The 18233-nt window shown below is 41.7% G+C and overlaps 1 protein-coding gene across 2 annotated transcripts; it reads left to right on the forward strand.

Moving 5' to 3' along the window:
- Nucleotides 1-1802: 1802 nt before the first annotated feature.
- LOC123491524 lies at nucleotides 1803-13090 on the forward strand. 2 transcript variants are annotated; one of them, XM_045222363.1, is made up of 9 exons: nucleotides 1803-1998; nucleotides 2865-2979; nucleotides 3342-3455; nucleotides 3890-3946; nucleotides 4218-4355; nucleotides 8248-8295; nucleotides 8780-8896; nucleotides 10983-11066; nucleotides 11289-13090. In XM_045222363.1, the coding sequence occupies exons 2-9, from the start codon at nucleotides 2884-2886 to the stop codon at nucleotides 11388-11390; spliced, it is 756 nt and encodes a 251-aa protein (XP_045078298.1). In that variant the 5' UTR covers nucleotides 1803-1998; nucleotides 2865-2883; the 3' UTR covers nucleotides 11391-13090. The 2 variants fall into 2 exon arrangements, with proteins under 2 accessions (XP_045078298.1, XP_045078299.1); XM_045222364.1 differs by lacking the exon at nucleotides 8248-8295.
- The last annotated feature ends 5143 nt before the right edge of the window (nucleotides 13091-18233 follow it).

Genomic DNA, 18233 nt, shown 5'->3' on the forward strand with positions numbered 1-18233 from the left:
AAAAGACCTCGTACTGCCTCGTACAGGATGCTGCACCCTAGTGAGACGAAACACTTCCCTTATGATAATTCCAACGCAGCTACTAAATCGGTCTCAAAGGAGACAGAGAAGTTTGAGCAAACCCAACTCAGTTCCCCTAGGCCATAGGCGATCAACCCCTTGGGACAAATTCTAGAGAGGACTTGTGCCCTGGTATGGGGCCACTGAGAATGCTCATGAAATAGATAGGTTGGGTTATGTTCTTGAAGGACATCTTAATGCAACCATGCTTGGGTTTAGAGCTGCCTCCGCAGAAATTAAACAGAATAGGTTAATGACTTTGCAAAATAGGGCAGCCTTGGATTATCTGTTGGCAGCACAGGGGGGCGTATGTGCTCTAGTGGGAACTTCATGTTGTACTTTCATTCCAGACTACTGGAAATATCTCCACTGCCATAGAAGAATTAGACAAGCTAATGGGCGCGTTAATGGAAGGAGAGGCTGTTGAAGGTAGCTGGCCTTTTGCATGGCTGACTTCCCTGTTTGGGGCTTGGGGAGCAACAGTTTTCCATTGGCTCATCTATGGCCTAGTAATCCTTCTTGCTGTACTACTTATCATTGCTTGTGTTAAGAAACTTTGTAGCAAAACGGTTGACACTGTCCTCACTATGCCATTACTTACCACTGAAGATGAGGCATCGGAGCCTTACCCCCCAGACTTGTTTCCCATGCCTGATTACATGTCTGATGAAGATGATGCTAATCAAGAGCATCGGAATGACAATGTCAATCTGATGGCACACCTGGTCTGTAGGCCATGCCCACAGCAAGGATTCTGTAAGGGGTGTTCTAAGGAGCTTCATGAGTGCACAGGTGTGTAATACCTTTTGAATTGTATACACTATGTGAAGGTTTTAAGTTCAATGACTCAACGGCGGTCATTCATGTGGATAAGGTCATAGTGTTCGAAAGATCCCTTCCCCAGATGTTTATACTTATATCTGCAAGGCTGAACAATGGAATCCTTAATTCAGACAGGTTACCTTGACGTTCTTAGGCACAGGGACTATGATGATTTGCTTGAAACATAATAATGGTTGCAATTGATATCAGATGTGTGGGTGAATTTAGCGTGTATTGATGGTTTAATGAGAGATCAACTGGCGATAATCTAGTGGCCATCCATTGTTGCAATAGGACCCTTGGCTTTAAATAATAAATCTATCAGTGATGCTCCCCTTCCCCGATTCCCTGCACAGATTATGGTCGTGTTCCCCTGCTCATACGTTTCATGCATCAACCAAAGCTTGCGTGCCACGTCTTTGACTGTGCCATCAGGGCAACAGATTGCTATAATATATGATATGGTTAGCTGATACATAAAATACCTATCCAGGCGTTGTAAGAACTGGCAGGCCTCTGGGCAGAGGAACCTGCCCTTACCTGAAGCTTCACATGTCCTTGAGTTTAGATTGCATAGGGCAAGCTGCCAAACAGGACTCCTGCATTGAATATGGGACCCCCTGATTCTTGTCATCTTGCATCTGATAAAAATGTAGGATAAATGTTGGATAGAAATGTAGGACATTGCCCCTGTGCTGCGTTTTTGGGAATCATTTTGATCACTATAAATGATTAACTACAGGCGTTGTTATCTCTCAGATTGAAAAGCCTTTGCTAGCAGCAAATAATGAAATTACATGATTTTATTTTATACTGGTTTCATCTCAACTACTGCATTGCTAAGCAAGTCTAAAAAAAGCATGAGTCATGTCTTTCTTCCAGAGTTCCGCAGTACACACGCGCACACATGCACACGCACTTCGGTGCAGCAGCGCATCCCGCGCCTCACTGCAGTGAAAAACGTCCCATCCACCTACAGCATACACCAATTGCGTCTAGTTATATTTTTTTAGCTCCCATCAACACCAACGCGTTAGGAGTAGCTGTACGCGCCTTATCGCCATTATAAAGCAGAAAATAAATAAAGGAACGGCTTTCTTGTTCGAACCAGAGGAGGTAAGACAGAATACACACTTTAATGCGGCTTGCTTTGTGAGATGGTCTAACTGGGACATGACGTAGCACATGCCCTTCTTATGTAGCCCAAGTTAGCAGGTGTATGGTTAAACTTACAATAGCCTACCCATATTTATCTAATTTGACGACTACAGAACATTGCAGATATCTATCGGTTTTCTGACTAAAGCATTATGTGCAATATTTGTCAAGAAGATTAACTATAGTGTGGCGATGAGCTCGTCCTCACATGGGTTAAAGTTGTGTGATGATGGCGCAGTACAGAGTTTGGAGAATTGCCAAAATCGACTGCGGTCCTGATGTTGCTCTTTTTTCACCAGGGGCAGACGTCTCAATTTACCTCCCTCTGAAATATTTTGAAGTTGATTGGAACGCAAACATGATATTGATTTATGTTCACGAAGAGTTCTTGATAATTTAGGTCTTATATTTATTTTATTTTAAAATGTAATTGAGAGCCTGCATGTTCAAGATCACAATTACCTTTTATTGCCTGTTGTTCCCAGAGGTCTTAATAACCTTTGTCAAGACAAATGGCAGGTTTCCCCCACTAATGCATATGCATATTTGTTCAAACCATAGATGGCATATTTTACACCAATGTCAATGAAGTATCCCAAATTCCTGATATTATCCTGCAAAAAGATTTCCTGCAGTTTCATTTTAACTCTCTATTATTGCTGGGTTCCTCAAAACACGTACATTTCCTCCTCCTTCTCTTTTCATCTTTGCATACTCTTCCAGTAATTTACTGCAGCTTTCATTCATTGCCTTGTCCATAATTTTCTCAGTTCATTACTGTTTATGTATCCCATTTATGTATCTGCATTTTTTTCAATCTAAAGCCTTGTCACCCTCAACAACATGGGCCTCGAAAGCCAGGACCCCCTGCCTCTCCCCGGCAACCTCACCTCAGGACAGGTGGGCTCCTTCCAGAAGGTGGAGCCTAAAACCTTGGGGGTGAGTGAAGTCATCACATGGACATTCAATCATCAATACAGATGGTTGTGATACACTATAAGGATATGATATGGATCAATAACAGTTACAATTATGTACTGTAGAATAAAGCATCATCACGTTGCCTTATAATATAATGATAATATGTTAATTTAGGAGACTCTTATATTCCCATGCCTGAATCAAACTCATAATTGTGTCGTGTTCAGTAGGCACCAAATGAAAGAGAAAAATGAATCAGGGAGTGATTCCTGGCTTTAGGACTTAATAAGAATAGCTCAATTCCATTTTGCCTGCTGAACACGACTATGCTGTTACCAAACACTGTGCTGTAGATGAGAGTTCTTAATGTATGGTCTCAGGCCGTCCAGATCATCATCGGGTGTCTTGTCCTCTGCCTGAGCGCCTCTGTGTTGCAGCTCCACGAGATCCACTTCACTGGTGATGTCGTTGTCCTTTTGATCGTTGTCTTACAGGTGAGTGAGCCATTGGTGACCCCAACCAAAGATCTAGAATCCGATTTCCCTACCCCCAATTCTAACCTTGACCATTAGGGTGATATAAATCAATCCCAACCCTATATCAGTTAGTAAGGGCAACTTCTACCTACTCCAGATGACGCGTACCAGTCAGAATTTACAGGCCAAGTATCAACTGTTACAACAGCGCCCTCTATAATGGCAGTGTGTCTTTAGGCCAGGTCCGGCCAACCCTCCTCCTGGAGAGCTACCCTCCTGCAGGCTTTCGCTTCAACCCTGATCCAGTACACTTGAATAGGCTTACAGCCCTACAATGGCAATTTTCTAGAATAGATGATTTATTTAGTTGAATCAGTTATTTTCATCTCTGTATAGGTGTGTATTCTGACCTGTGAGTCGTGTCTTATTCTGTTATGGGTGTACTCCCACAGCTCATCCTTTCTGGGTCGGTCCTTGTCCACGCGGGCAGGAAGCCTTCTCTCTTTTGGGTGGGTATAATGCAATTGGCACGCATTCAGCTGGTTACATTTTTTACTGCATTTTTCAACAGTATGTACCGAACAACACATTATCCCGAAATGCTGCACACCATTCTTTGAGGTATGTTTGCTCCTGTTGTGGCAGAGTGTGACCACTGATCTTTGTGAGTGATGTAGGCGATTATAAGAAATCACACAAACCAAAAAAAACTACCTTTCAATGTATAATGTTTTCTGTCAATCTCGGTTTATTCAGTGTATCGGTGTACTCTCTCCCCAGGTGAAATGTACCCTGGTGCTGCACTTGATTAGTGCTGCCTTCTCCACGGCTGCTCTGGGCCTGATGTCCAAACACCTACCTTACCGCCAGGACTCCTACCACTGTGAACACTGCCGGAGACTGGAGCTGCATGCCGTGGTAACCAGTCATTCTAACAGTATACCCTGAATTATTACATCAATATGCATATAAAAAAATATGACATACATTTGCATATAAAAAAATATTACATACATTTGCAAATTGCAAAACATTCTAAAGAAAGAATCTAAAAGAATTACATAATTTTAGAAAGAAACAATTATGTGCAGGCTGAATTTTGATGTAGTCATCATGGTATAGTCAGCCTTCTTGGTCATCTCGATTGAGTAGCTGACCATGTCACACATTCTCCCCCCTTGAGAGTTCATATGGTCAAAAGACATACAATGAGAGTCACAATGTAAAATTCCCTAACTCATTTGCTGAATTTTATATGATTTTAAGCTAGTTCTTTGAAGCCTTGTCAGTGTGCAAAATGTGTTCACAATTAATTTATTCTGACAAATGTTTTGAAAGATCATTGTTACTATTATTGTTTGAATACATTTGTATCAGTTGTTTATATGCATTTTCTGAAACAATGTTTGCTCAGGACTAGGGTTGCAAAATTCCTGGAACTTCAATACATTCCCTGGTTTTCCAGACACCTGGTTGGAGGATTCCGTATATCCCGCCTATTCCCTACTGATTCTGGGAACCTCCAACCTGGATTTCGGAAAAAACTGTGAATTTGTTGAAAGTACAACATTTAAATTTTTCTTAAAGAGCAGAAAGGTTGTTACATCCAACAATAGCCCATACAAACAAATAAATTGTGTCTTTCGTGGAAGTATTAGTGTAATGCCTTCACTCAAGGCGGTATTCTGACATGAGATCAGCACGCTTAACTTAAATGATCAAAGACTAATGCGTAAGTCTGAGTTGCGCACACTTATTTGCTCAAGATATTATACACTGAGTGGACAAAACATTAATAACATTACGGTTTTTCCATGACATAGACTGACCAAAACCTTTGTTTGCAATTACAGAGATCATACGTTTCCTGTAGGTCTTGACCAGGTTTGCACACACTGCAGCAGGGATTTTGGCCCACTCCTCCATACAGACCTTCTCCAGATCCTTCAGGTTTCGGGGCTGTCGCTGGGCAATACAGACTTTCAGCTCCCTCCAAAGATTTTCTATTGGGTTCAGGTCTGGAGACTGGCTAGGCCACTCCAGGACCTTGAAATGCTTCTTACGGAGCCACTCCTTAGTTTCTCTGGCTGTGTGTTTTGGGCCGTTGTCATGCTGGAAGACCCAACCACGACCCATCTTCAATGCTCTTACTAAGGGAAGGAGGTTGTTGGCCAAGATCTCGCGATACATGGCCCCATCCATCCTCACCTCAATACGGTGCAGTCGTCCTGACCCCTTTGCAGAAAAGCATCCCCAAAGAATGATGTTTCCACCTCCATGCTTCACGGTTGGGATGGTGTTCTTGGGGTTGTACTCATCCTTCTTCTTCCTCCAAACACGGCGAGTGGAGTTTAGACCAAAAAGCTCTATTTTTGTCTCATCAGACCACATGACCTTCTCCCATTCCTCCTCTGGATCATCCAGATGGTCATTGGCAAACTTCAGACGGGCCTGGACATGCGCTGGCTTGAGCAGGGGGACCTTGCGTGCGTTGCAGGATTTTAATCCATGACGGCGTAGTGTGTTACTATTGGTTTTCTTTGAAACTGTGGTCCCAGCTCTCTTCAGGTCATTGACCAGGTCCTGCCGTGTAGTTCTGGGCTGATCCCTCACCTTCCTCATGATCATTGATGCCCCACGAGGTGAGATCTTGCATGGAGCCCCAGACAGAGGGTGATTGACCGTCATCTTGAACTTCTTCCATTTTCTAATAATTGCGCCAACAGTTGTTGCCTTCTCACCAAGCTTCTTGCCTATTGTCCTGTAGCCCATCCCAGCCTTGTGCAGGTCTACAATTGTATCCCTGATGTCCTTGCACAGCTCTCTGGTCTTGGCCATTGTGGAGAGGTTGGAGTCTGTTTGATCGAGTGTGTGGACAGGTGTCTTTTATACAGGTAACGAGGTCAAACAGGTGCAGTTAATACAGGTAATGAGTGGAGAACAAGAGGGCTTCTTAAAGAAAAGGGGAAAGGGGGAAAGGGAGATATCTAGTCAGTTGTACAACTGAATGCATTCAACTGAAATGTGTCTTCCGCATTTAACCCAACCCCTCTGAATCAGAGAGGTGCGGGGGGCTGCCTTAATCGACATCCACGTCTTCGGCGCCCGGGGAGCAATTAGGGTTAAGTGCCTTGCTCAAGGGCACATCGACAGATTTTTCACCTAGTCGGCTCGGGGATTAGAACCAGCGACCTTTCGGTTACTGGCACAACGCTCTTAACCACTAAGCTACCTGCCGCTAACAGGTCTGTGAGAGCCGGAATTGTTACTGGTTGGTAGGTGATCAAATACTTATGTCATGCAATAGAATGCAAATTAATTACTTAAAAATCATACAATGTGATTTTCTGGATTTTTGTTTTAGATTCCGTCTCTAGTGGTTGAAGTGTACTACCTATGATAAAAATTACAGACCTCCACATGCTTTGTAAGTAGGAAAACCTGCAGAATCGGCAGTGTATCAAATACTTGTTCTCCCCACTGTACAATCCATGTCACAATTGTCTCAAGACTTAAAAATCCTTCTTTAACCTGCCTCCTCCATTCATCTACACTGATTGAAGTAGAGACCACCCCCCGACTAATTGAAGCTGTTCTGAGGGCAAAGGGGGTGGGGGGTGGGGGGAGGGGGGTGCAACTGATTATTAGGAAGGTGTTCCTAATGTTTGGTATACTCAGTGTATATTTTCCTTTGCCATGTGCTGCAAGTTAAAAGCAACGTGTGGTCTATATACAGTATATCTGATTAAAGCAAAGATTTTTCCGTAAAATAAGCATTAAAAACATTAGTTGATTAATTGGTTCAGCACAGCACCAAGCTTCAAACCATACAGTAATGACGGAGAGTATCAGTGACATTGTTTTCATGAGTATTTCATCTACACAAATATTTTTTGGTTTCGAGTCAGGCACTCCAATCTCCACCAAGGAATACTGGCAGACATGCATACCTTTATTTCGGTCGCCAAGTGGATTTTTATAATGGCCTATATTTCAACATGGCTCCCTTTATACATGATTTATGACCACTTTATCAAAAAATATGAATGTACAAAAAAACATCCCACAACAACTCTAAATGTGTCAATTAAGTGTGCAGGCTTTTCTTTTTCTGTCACATCACATATTATTAGTACATATCAGTACCACAACAACAATACTTGTTTAAATGTTATTATTGTTTAAACAAATCAGCAAATGAAAGAAATCATTGATGAAACATGTAATGAGTGTTTTGGGGTTTGGTATTACCCAGAATGATTAAAAATTACCTTTTAAAGAAATTCAGCAAAGGAGTTTAGGATTTTGATTATCATGGCAAGGCTTTGACCAATTTGAACAACATTGTTCTAAACTGAGAAAAGGCTGCAATGAAACAATTCGGCCTGAACTATTTATGGTGGGAGCTATGTCAAAATGGCTCATACAACAAAGTCTTTGACCCACTTTATTCTGTCTGTCTGCATAGGAGGTAGCACCCATACAATTTCTACTATGCTAACACTACTGCTCAAACTTAGTCCTCATATAGAACAATACAAAACCTGTGTGGGATCTAGAATTGAATGTTAATGAAATGTCTATTTTTGATGACACTATTAAGATTTGAATTGATGATATAGTCAATCATCCATTATATTTTTGCCACATTTTAAAGTAACACATATGTAGTAACATATTAAAAGTTGTTGTTTATAGAATAGAAACACAACATATGAGCATCTTATCTAGGTTAATGTAGTTTCAAGAGAAAGTGTAATTGTTCTTCAAAGTGGAACATGTCTTTCTTTGTGTTTACTGTTTACTGCAGCAACATTGTTTCAGGAAATGCACTGGGCTGATCGAAATGAAATGTAAAGTAAGTAGTTGACCACTATTGTAGATATGTTCTGGTCAATGCTAACACTTGTGCTATACACAGTACATGCATGGTAGGTAGCAGTATTTCTGCCTTGTTCATATAGTTACTCTAATAAAACATTATCCGAAAAGGTATTGCAGCAAAATATTTAAATAACATCTTACCCAATCGTATGTTTAGATAGGTATTAGTTGTTATACATTTTATTCACTTTCATGTGATTGATTATATGGCTATTCAAAAGGCCTAGTTTGACATCTGTTTGTATTATCTTGCTAAATTAATGAATGAATAAGATCTGACATTATAGTTTGCTTTTTGGACAATGTTTTTTTTTCCCGCAATTGCTTTTATTTCATGCTGTATTCAAATGATTGCTGCTACTGTAATATCAAGCATTTTTCTCTGGACCACAATACCATTGTCCATCCCTCATGTCTTTCTTCACCTGTCTCTCTCCCGCCTGGGTGGTTTCTTATAGCTCCTGATTGACGGCATCATAGGTACTCTGGTTATCTTCCTTATTCTGGAGCTGCTCATCTGCATCACAGCCATGCTGTTTGGCCTCAGTGTGCTGGCCTCAAGTGGTGGAATGCAGGTGAGCCAACATATAACAAAACACATGGGGAAGGACATTCTAAAACGCTCCAACACCATTTTATATGTGCAGCGTTGCCCGGGCATTGCGATAAAAACCTGTAATAATTTGGAACACTGCAGGTGGTGTTTGCTGCATGTCTATCTATTTATTTTCTATGAGCCCGATTCAGACTTAGGAAATGTATGCCTTTCCTACGCTTTTTCATTTAAGCACTTCTCAGTATTTGGTATTCAGACTTACTTTACGCAGGTGCGCAACAAGCTCTTTGAGAGTGGCTCCCTTATGTGCACTGCATACATTTAATTCAACCGCTGAAAACCCTCCCACTTGCTGGCCAACAGAGTTTCTCATGGACTTTTAATTCACTGGGGTTTTCAGTTATCTAAATACGGTGCACCTTTAATTATAATTTTCTCGACACTCACTATAATACATTGAGAGAACGGGTTCAGAATATTAGGGATCAATGAAAGAAAGCCATACAATTATAGGCCTATGCATTTCTCAGTTTCAGCACCAATTGGTAAATTGAAAAATTATCTGATCTTGTACATTATTAAGGGTTAAGAACATATTTAGGAATCTACCTACTTAAAAAACAGGTTTGGAGAGCCTTTACGCACAAAATATATTGCTGAATAAAAAATACAGTGGTTTGATTATCCTGAAAGTTGCTATTCAGTTGTTCAATCCATTAAATATTGGAAGGGTTGACCAATAGTCCTATAAATCTACCATAATCCTCACTGATCATGGAACTGATATGACAACGGTCCAGTAGTCGTAAACCAGGCTCCAGGTTTAAACTGCCAGGCTTGGTCTGCGTTCCATGATGATTCCATGTTGATTCCATGAAGTAGGCTACATGTCCCAAATTATTGAACAACTTGTAATACGTTAAATATTATCCACTATTGCTAGCGACCCTCAGGATCAACCACAAGGACGTGACAGAGGAAATAAAAGGGAACTAATGATGTAATGGAATGATGTCAAATGCAGGCTACAAATTGAAGGGAACTAACACCCTAGTGACAGTTTAAAATGTGTGTGGGTATTACTGGCTATTGGTGGCTATTATTTAACATGATAAAATTGTTTGTTTGTTTACTGAGAAAACATTGCTGACATTATAACATTCTAGAGCGCACAAAGGTTAAATTGGACCCCGACTGTCACTCTGCACGGATTTGGCTTCTCATCTCATTTGGCTTGAGTCTCCAAGATTCATCCCTGCACGTTATAAGGCCATACAATTTAAATTCTGCATAATGGCACAGCTTTTCACATACAGTATACTGGTGACTTCCTGCTTAAATAAAGGTAAATAAATACTTCACTGTGGGAAAGGGGCACACATAGCCTACCAGTCATGTTGATTTGCTTCAGTTTGCTGCCATATGACTGGTTTCACATTTGTCTCCAGAGATCATAAGGTAAAATAGATCTAAAACAATTGTCATTTATATTTACAATCCCTTTATCCAAATGGATTACTCATTTACCTAGCTCTTATCAATAGCTCTTATCAATTTGTAAATTACAGCGCATAGAGAAAGGTGATATTTCTATCGGGAAAAAATAATGTTGATGTTTTTTGACTCATTCATCGTTTCCTCACGCTTAAAGGTGGTGGAATTATGAGGGAATTAAGTCAAGGTCAGAATACAGCTTATCTGTAGACACAACTCCGCCACACCTCCATTTCTTTGATCTCCACCCCAAACCCTGGCACTGGCTTTTTTCCCATGTGTAAGTTCAAGGTCAGAATACGCGTGGAGAGAAAAGTGCATAAAAAGGAATGAAGTCCCATTTACATGCGCAACTCGGGTCTGAATTCCCCCCTATGTGCATAAATAATCGGCACCTTAAGGACATTGTTGTATGGGAAGTTTTTAGACATTTTGTTTCAAGGTTTGTGAGGTTTTTTCAGTGCAAATTGTGGCTGTTTTAAGAAAACAACCCTTCATGTATAAAAAATGGCATGGTGACCACCCTACTGCATATAGTTACTGAACATCACATGTTCATGTCTTGTTCTCCCTTTAACTTCCTCTTTCTTGCTCTCTCTCTCTCTCTCTAGTCATCCAGTGGAACTCAGCGCCCAGCCTACCCCCAGACTCGGCCCCCGGCAGGTCCTCCTGCCGTGCAGGCTGCAGCATCTCAGGTAGGGTCTAGCTAGCCCGAAGAAGTTAGCCTACCATATAGTGCTAGCCTAAAATGGCTTATCCATTTAGCACTGTTGGCTGCCATTTACTGTGCATCTCTTGAGGTCTGATTACCTTGATGTGTTCGAGTAATAGAGTCTTCTAATGTCAAACATTACATGTCAATATTATACCTGTCTCTTTCTCCGTCTTTCTCTCTCTCCCCCTCTCTCCTTGAGCAGGTGGCTGTTGTTGTCACTGAGCCCGATTCCGACCAGGTAGAGGAGGTCCCCACTCCCCCCACCGACCCCCAGGTGGAGCCCATCGAGGCGGCCGAGCCCTAAGCCAAACCCCCTTCATCCTCCACTCTGGCCACTTTTTGGCGGATTATATGGGCAACAGTGTAGGTCTTAATCTGAATTCCAAATCGAGCCCTAGCCCTTACTTCCCTAGACACTTCTATAGATCTGAAACGATTAGATAGGTGGTGGAAATTCCACCCAGCCTACCAGAAGGCAAGGTGAAGCATTGGACCTACATACTGTTCAAACCTATCATATCCTTTCAGATCTACAGGAATGCCAACGGGTATAGGGGCTAGGGGTTGATTGGGAATTCAGCTTTTTATGGAGATGGTGTGGTGACCAGCAGGTCAAAGTCCCATGAATGACGTATATAACTGTTTTGCCCTAAATGGAGGCACTCAAACCTGTATTGCCTCAGTAATTATTAAGCTATAGAAAATGGGAAGAAAGTGTAAATTGTAACCAATGTTAGTCATTTTGGGGATGTTTGCAAAGCTACGAGACTATGATTAGAAGTATTATCGTGGATGCAGAAAGTGAAGAATGAAGATATAGGACAGGGGTTCTATGTCTCTGATCCTGAAGAATCATGCAGGTTTTTGTTCTAGCCCAACATTAATATACCAGTTTCAAATAATCAACTAATCAAGATCTTAGTTTCTAACACGGTCACTGCATGGATTGGAGGATGCTACCGAGGGACTAACTGAAGCTAATGTAAAATTGTATACCTTCATTGCTTCTTTTGTTGCATTTTGGTGGCATCACACTTTTTAAGACCAAATAATACAAGCCTTTATCACCAACGTGTCATAATACTGTATAGTGATCTATTCAGGATGCTTCTTGCTTTGCGCTTTACATAATATGATTCTGTGCATTGTTTTTAGTCTGGTTCTGCACATTAATGTATTTTGAAGTGAATGATATCACAACTCTAATCACTTACCAAGCTAACCAACCAATGCTGGCAATGTACTGTAGTGCTCATTGAGAGGATTATATAGTGTTAGAATGTAGAATAGTTGTAGATGAACACTGAAGAACACATTAGCAAAAAGAAAGCAAATACTGTTACATGTCACAGCAACATACAGAATATGTAATTGATCCCTACCATAGCCTAACCTTTTCCTAACCTGAATTGTATGGCATTTGTTTGAATATCTACTTTATTTGTTTATCTATTACTTGTTTTTTTTATTGAACAATTTGCTCTAATTACATTTACATTTACATTTTAGTCATTTAGCAGACGCTCTTATCCAGAGCGACTTACAGTTAGTGAGTGCATACATTTTCATCTCTGGCGTATGCTCTAAAATTCCAGACATACTAAAATACTCAAAACAGTAAGAATATTCTGGACTGCCCTTAAAATAATAAAATGTATGTCCATTCGACATTTTAGCCAAAAGCTAACTGACATTGCTGTACTTGTTTTTGTGTCATTCCGGCCCTTGTTGACCACTGAACTAACTTTTGTAGTTCTTCCTTTTGCGACATCCCAGCACTTGTCGACCACCCTCCACCTCTTTTCATTATAAAGAAAAAGTAACTGCTGTTACTGTAATATTTGTGCATGGTCCACTGATGCCTTGTCCTCACAAGAGGGCAGCATTGTGAATGTGTTTATGTTCTAAAGGTCTGGTTTGCTGTTTATCGACAATGTGTTTGACTGTGCTGTTGATATTGGTGTTTCTGTTAACATGCAGTAAAGTAAGTCTTTCAGAGCATTACTTTTTTTTGTGACCAACTTTTTATTTAGTTATGTCATTTATTTCAGAGGGGGGGTTACAGGTACAAAAACAATCAAATAAATGCATACAAAGATAACCCAAACCCATTCCCTCCCCTCAGTCCCTATCCACCCACCCACCCACACCTTCCCCCACCACCCGGAAACCACGTAAGAAACTGTAAAATGGTTAATAATCCAGCAAACCAGTTTCATTTAATCATATGCAATAGACACTGTTTACTACAGCGCCTTCAGAAACTATTCATACCCCTTGACTTATTCCACATTTTGTTGTTACAGCCTGAATTCAAAATGGATTACAAAAAAATTTAATCTCACCCATCAACACATAATACCCCATAATGACAAAGTGAAAACGTTTTTTGTAAGTTTTTTTTTTATGTATTGAAAATGTAATACAGAAAAATATAACTTACATAAGTATTCACACCCCTGAGTCAGTACTTTTTTGAAGCACCTTTGGCAGCGATTACAGCTGTGAGTCTAAGAGCTTTCCACACCTGGATTGTGCAACGTTTTCCTATTATTCATTTCAAAATTCTTCAAGCTCTGTGAAAATGATTGTTGATCATTGCTAGACAAGCATTTTCAGGTCTTGCCATAGATTTTTAAGTAGATTTAAGTCAAAACTAACTTGGCCACTCAGGAATATTCACTTGTCTTCTTGGTAAGCAACTCCAGTGTAGATTTGGCCTTGTGTTTTAGGTTATTGTCCTGCTGGAAGGTGAATTCATCTCCCAGTGTCTGGTGGAAAGCAGACTGAACCAGGGTTTCCTGTAGGATTTTGCCTGTGCTTAGCTCCATTCTGTTTCTTTTTTATCCTGAAAAACTCCCCAGTCCTTAACGATTACAAGCATACCCATAACATGATGCAGCCACCACTATGCTTGAAAATATGGAGTGGTACTCAGTAATGTGTTGTTTTGATTTGGCCCAAACATAATAATTGCATTCTTTACAGGCTTCCTTCTTTTCACTCTGTCAATTAGGTTAGTATTGTGGAGTAACAATGTTGTTGATCCATCCCTCAGTTTTCTCCTGTCACAGCCGTTAAACTCTAACTGTTTTAAAGACACAATTGGCCTCAAGGTGAAATCCCAGAGTGGCTTACCTCCTCTCCGGCAACTGAGTTAAGAAGGACACCTGTATCTTTGTAGTGACTGGGTGTATTGATACACCATCCAAAGTGTAATTAATAACTTCACCATGCTCAAAGGGATATTTAATGTCTGCATTTTAGAAGAAAATGCATGTGTGGATAATTGCATGTGTGGGGTACAGAGATTAGTTAGTCATTCAAAAATCAGGTAAACACTATTATTACACACAGAGTGAGTCCATGCAACAAAGGTGTTGAATACTTATTGACTCAAGACATTTCAGCTTTCCATTTTTCATTAATTAGTCAAACTTTAGAAAAACATAATTCCACTTTGACATTATGTGGTATTGTGTGTAGGCCAGTGACAAAAGAAATCAAAAAGTAAATATTTTAAATTCAGGCTGTAACACAACAACTTGGAAAAAGTCAAGGGGTGTGAATACTTTCTGAAGGCAATGTATGTTAATAGGGTCCTCCTCAGATAATCCTTGCATTCATATTGCAAATCCAGTGAGACTGTCATTCTGATTGTGTTGATTGTGAGTCTTTACTAATCCATATGGAAATACACTACGTAGGTCTTTGAAAAACCATGCTCAATGCCAAAGGATACAGGGAAATTCACTTAATTGGACATTCCTTACAGATTATAATAGTTTTTTTGAGACTTTCCATTAATTTGATAATTGAACTACAGGTCCTCTTTGCTTTTCGTGGAAGACAGCCCGTAATTGGGAGAAAAAAAGTTTTGATACTGACGTAAGCATCAGCAATTATCACCATTTATTTGATTGATATCAAGATGATATCGATACCAGCATCCTCAATATGCTGCAAATAGTTCCGAACATTCAGTCCTTCGGTACCTACAGTATGTTCAAGCACTATGGGCGTTTCTCCAATTGGATGAATAATGATGGCCATTTAAAGCAACAGCCTGTTGATAAATGATCCACAAATAAGGCCTTTGTTCTGCCCGCCTCTCCCCTTCTGACGTAAATAATCTTCTATAGATATAGCTAGGTGAAGTGGTTGTGGCCTTTGTCAATGTTTTCCCTTAGAAACCAAACATTAAACATATCCCAAAAAACAACAAGTTGGTTTTGCACAGTCGTGCTATCAATAAAGCAAACTCTTTGGTAACACTTTATAATAATGTTCAGTAATAAACTATTTATAAAGGCATTTGCAAACAGTTGGCTGATCATGTATTAATCATTACTCATTCATAAGATGTTTAATGTAGGCCCTTATAAACCATTGACTAATCATTAGTAATGTATTTTAGCAGGCTCTAATCTAAAGTGAGGGCTACAGTGCATTCGGAAAACATTGCAGGTCCATTTACGTTTTCTACTTTTTGTTACATTACAGCCTTATTCTAAAATTGATTAAATTATTTTTTTCACTCATCAATCTACATTTGACATTTACATTTACGTCATTTAGCAGACGCTCTTATCCAGAGCGTCATACAAAATGGTGCATTCACCTTATAGCCAGTGGGATAACCAATTTACAATGTTTTTTTTGTTTTTTTTTCTAGGGGGGGGGTTAGGGGGGGTAAGGGGGGGTAGAAGGATTACTTTATCCTATCCCAGGTATTCCTTAAAGAGGTGGGGTTTCAAGTGTCTCCGGAAGGTGGTGAGTGACTCGTGAGGGAGCTTGTTCCACCATTGGGGTGCCAGAGCAGCGAACAGTTTTGACTGGGCTGAGCGGGAACTGTGCTTCCGCAGAGGTAGGGGGGCCAGCAGGCCAGAGGTGGATGAACGCAATGCCCTCGTTTGGGTGTAGGGACTGATCAGAGCCTGAAGGTACGGAGGTGCCGTTTCCCTCACAGCTCCGTAGGCAAGCACCATGGTCTTGTAACAGATGCGAGCTTCAACTGGAAGCCAGTGGAGTGTGCGGAGGAGCGGGGTGACGTGAGAGAACTTGGGAAGGTTGAACACCAGACCGGCTGCGGCATTCTGGATGAGTTGTAGGGGTTTAATGGCACAGGCAGGGAGCCCAGCCAACAGCGAGTTGCAGTAATCCAGACGGGAGATGACAAGTGCCTGGATTAGGACCTGTGCCGCTTCCTTTGTAAGGCAGGGTCGTACTCTGGATGTCGTCAACCTTCTTTTCAAAATGAGGATTCAGCAGGGAGGAGAAGGTGGCAAAGAGCTTCCTAGGGTTAGAGGCAGATGCTTGGAATTTAGAGTGGTAGAAAGTGGCTTTAGCAGCAGAAACAGAGGAAGAAAATGTAGAGAGGATGGAGTGAAAAGATGCCAGGTCCGCAGGGAGTCTAGTATTCCTCCATTTCCGCTCGGCTGCCCGGAGCCCTGTTCTGTCAGCTCGCAATGAGTAATCAAGCCACGGAGCAGGAGGGGAGGACCGAGCCGGCCGGGAGGATAGGGGACATAGAGAGTCAAATGATGCAGAAAGGGAGGAGAGGAGGGTTAAGGAGACAGAATCAGGAGATTGGAGGGAGAAGGATTGAGCAGAGGGAAGAGATGATAGGATGGAAGAGGAGAGAGTAGCGGGAGAGAGAGAGCGAAGGTTGCTACGGCACATTACCATCTGAGTAGGGGCATAGTGAGTAGTGTTGGAGGAGAGCGAGAGAGAAAAGTACCCCATAATCACAAAGCGAAAACAGGTTTTTAGACATTTTTGCAAATGTATTACAAATAAACAGAAATATCGTATTAACATAACCATTCAGACCATTTGCTATGAGACTCGAAATTGATCTCAGGTGCATCCTTTTTCCATTGATCATCCTTGCGATGTTTCTACAACTTGATTGGAGTCCACCTGTGGTAAATTCAATTGATTGGACATGATTTGGAAAGGCACACACCTCTCTATATAGGGTCCCACAGTTGACAATGCATGTCAGGGGCAAAACATAAGCCATGAGGTCAAAGGAATTGACCGTAGAGCTCCGAGACAGGATTGTGTCGGGGCACAGATCTGGGGAAGGGCGCCAAAAAATGTCTACAGCATTGAAGGTCCCCAAGGACACAGTGGCCTCCATTATTCTTAAATGGAAGAAGTTTGGAACCACCAAGACTCTTCGTAGAGCGTCAGGTAGGTGACCAAGAACCCGATGGTCACTCTGAAGGAGCTCCAGAGTTCCTCTGTGGAGATGGGAGAACCTTCCAGAAGGACAACCATCTCTGCAGCACTCCACCAATCAGGCCTTTATGGTAGAGTGGCCAGACGGAAGCCAGTCCTCAGTAAAAGGCACATGACAGCGTGCTTGAAGTTTGCCAAAAGGCACCTAAAGGACTCTCAGACCATGAGAAACAACATTCTCTGGTCTGATGAAACCAAGATTGAACTCTTTGGCCCGAATGCCAAGCGTCACGTCTGGAGGAAACCTTGCACCATCCCTATGGTGAAGCATGGTGGTGGCAGTATCATGCTGTGGGGATGCTTTTTAGCGGCAGAGACTGGGAGACTAGTCAGAATTGAGGGAAAGATGAAAGGAGCAAAGTACAGAGAGATCCTTGATGAAAACATGCTCCAGAGTGCTCAGGACCTCAGACTGGGGCGAAGATTCACTTTCCAATAGGACAACGACCCTACGCACACAGCCAAGACAACGCAGGAGTGGCTTCAGGACATGTCTCTGAATGTCCTTGAGTGGCCCAGCCAGAGCCCGGACTTGAACCCGATCGAACATCTCTGGAGAGACAGGTTGGCAGCGACGCTCCCCATCCAACCTGACAGAGCTTGAGAGGATCTGCAGAGAAGAATGGGAGAAACTCCCCAAATACAGGTGTGCTAAGCTCGTAGCTGTCATGAACCCTGCGTCCTGAGTCTGTTCCTGCCTGTGTTGCCGTTTTTCTGCTCGGTATCTCCTGTTTCCTGTAGGTGCCTGAACGCACCCTGTCCAGTTGCCGGGCGACGTTGCTAGGCGGGTGATCTCTCGATTAACCGCACCTGCTTCTCATCAGCCTCGGCACACCTGGTCCTGATCATCACCCCTTCTTAAGCTCTGACCTGACATCCATTCCCTGCCGGATCGTTAGCC

This window comes from Coregonus clupeaformis, chromosome 8 (genome assembly GCF_020615455.1).
Source record: "Coregonus clupeaformis isolate EN_2021a chromosome 8, ASM2061545v1, whole genome shotgun sequence".
Lineage (NCBI taxonomy): Eukaryota > Metazoa > Chordata > Actinopteri > Salmoniformes > Salmonidae > Coregonus > Coregonus clupeaformis.

What these genes read in the sequence shown, in the direction of transcription:
- LOC123491524 (XM_045222363.1), top strand. Translation starts at nt 2,884, where the DNA reads ATGGGCCTCGAAAGCCAGGACCCCCTGCCTCTCCCCGGCAACCTCACC. An exon ending in GGAAGCCTTCTCTCTTTTGG is followed by an intron (nt 3,947 to 4,217) that starts GTGGGTATAATG and finishes CTCTCTCCCCAG; the next exon opens with GTGAAATGTACCCTGGTGCT. An exon ending in GACTGGAGCTGCATGCCGTG is followed by an intron (nt 4,356 to 8,247) that starts GTAACCAGTCAT and finishes TGTTTACTGCAG; the next exon opens with CAACATTGTTTCAGGAAATG.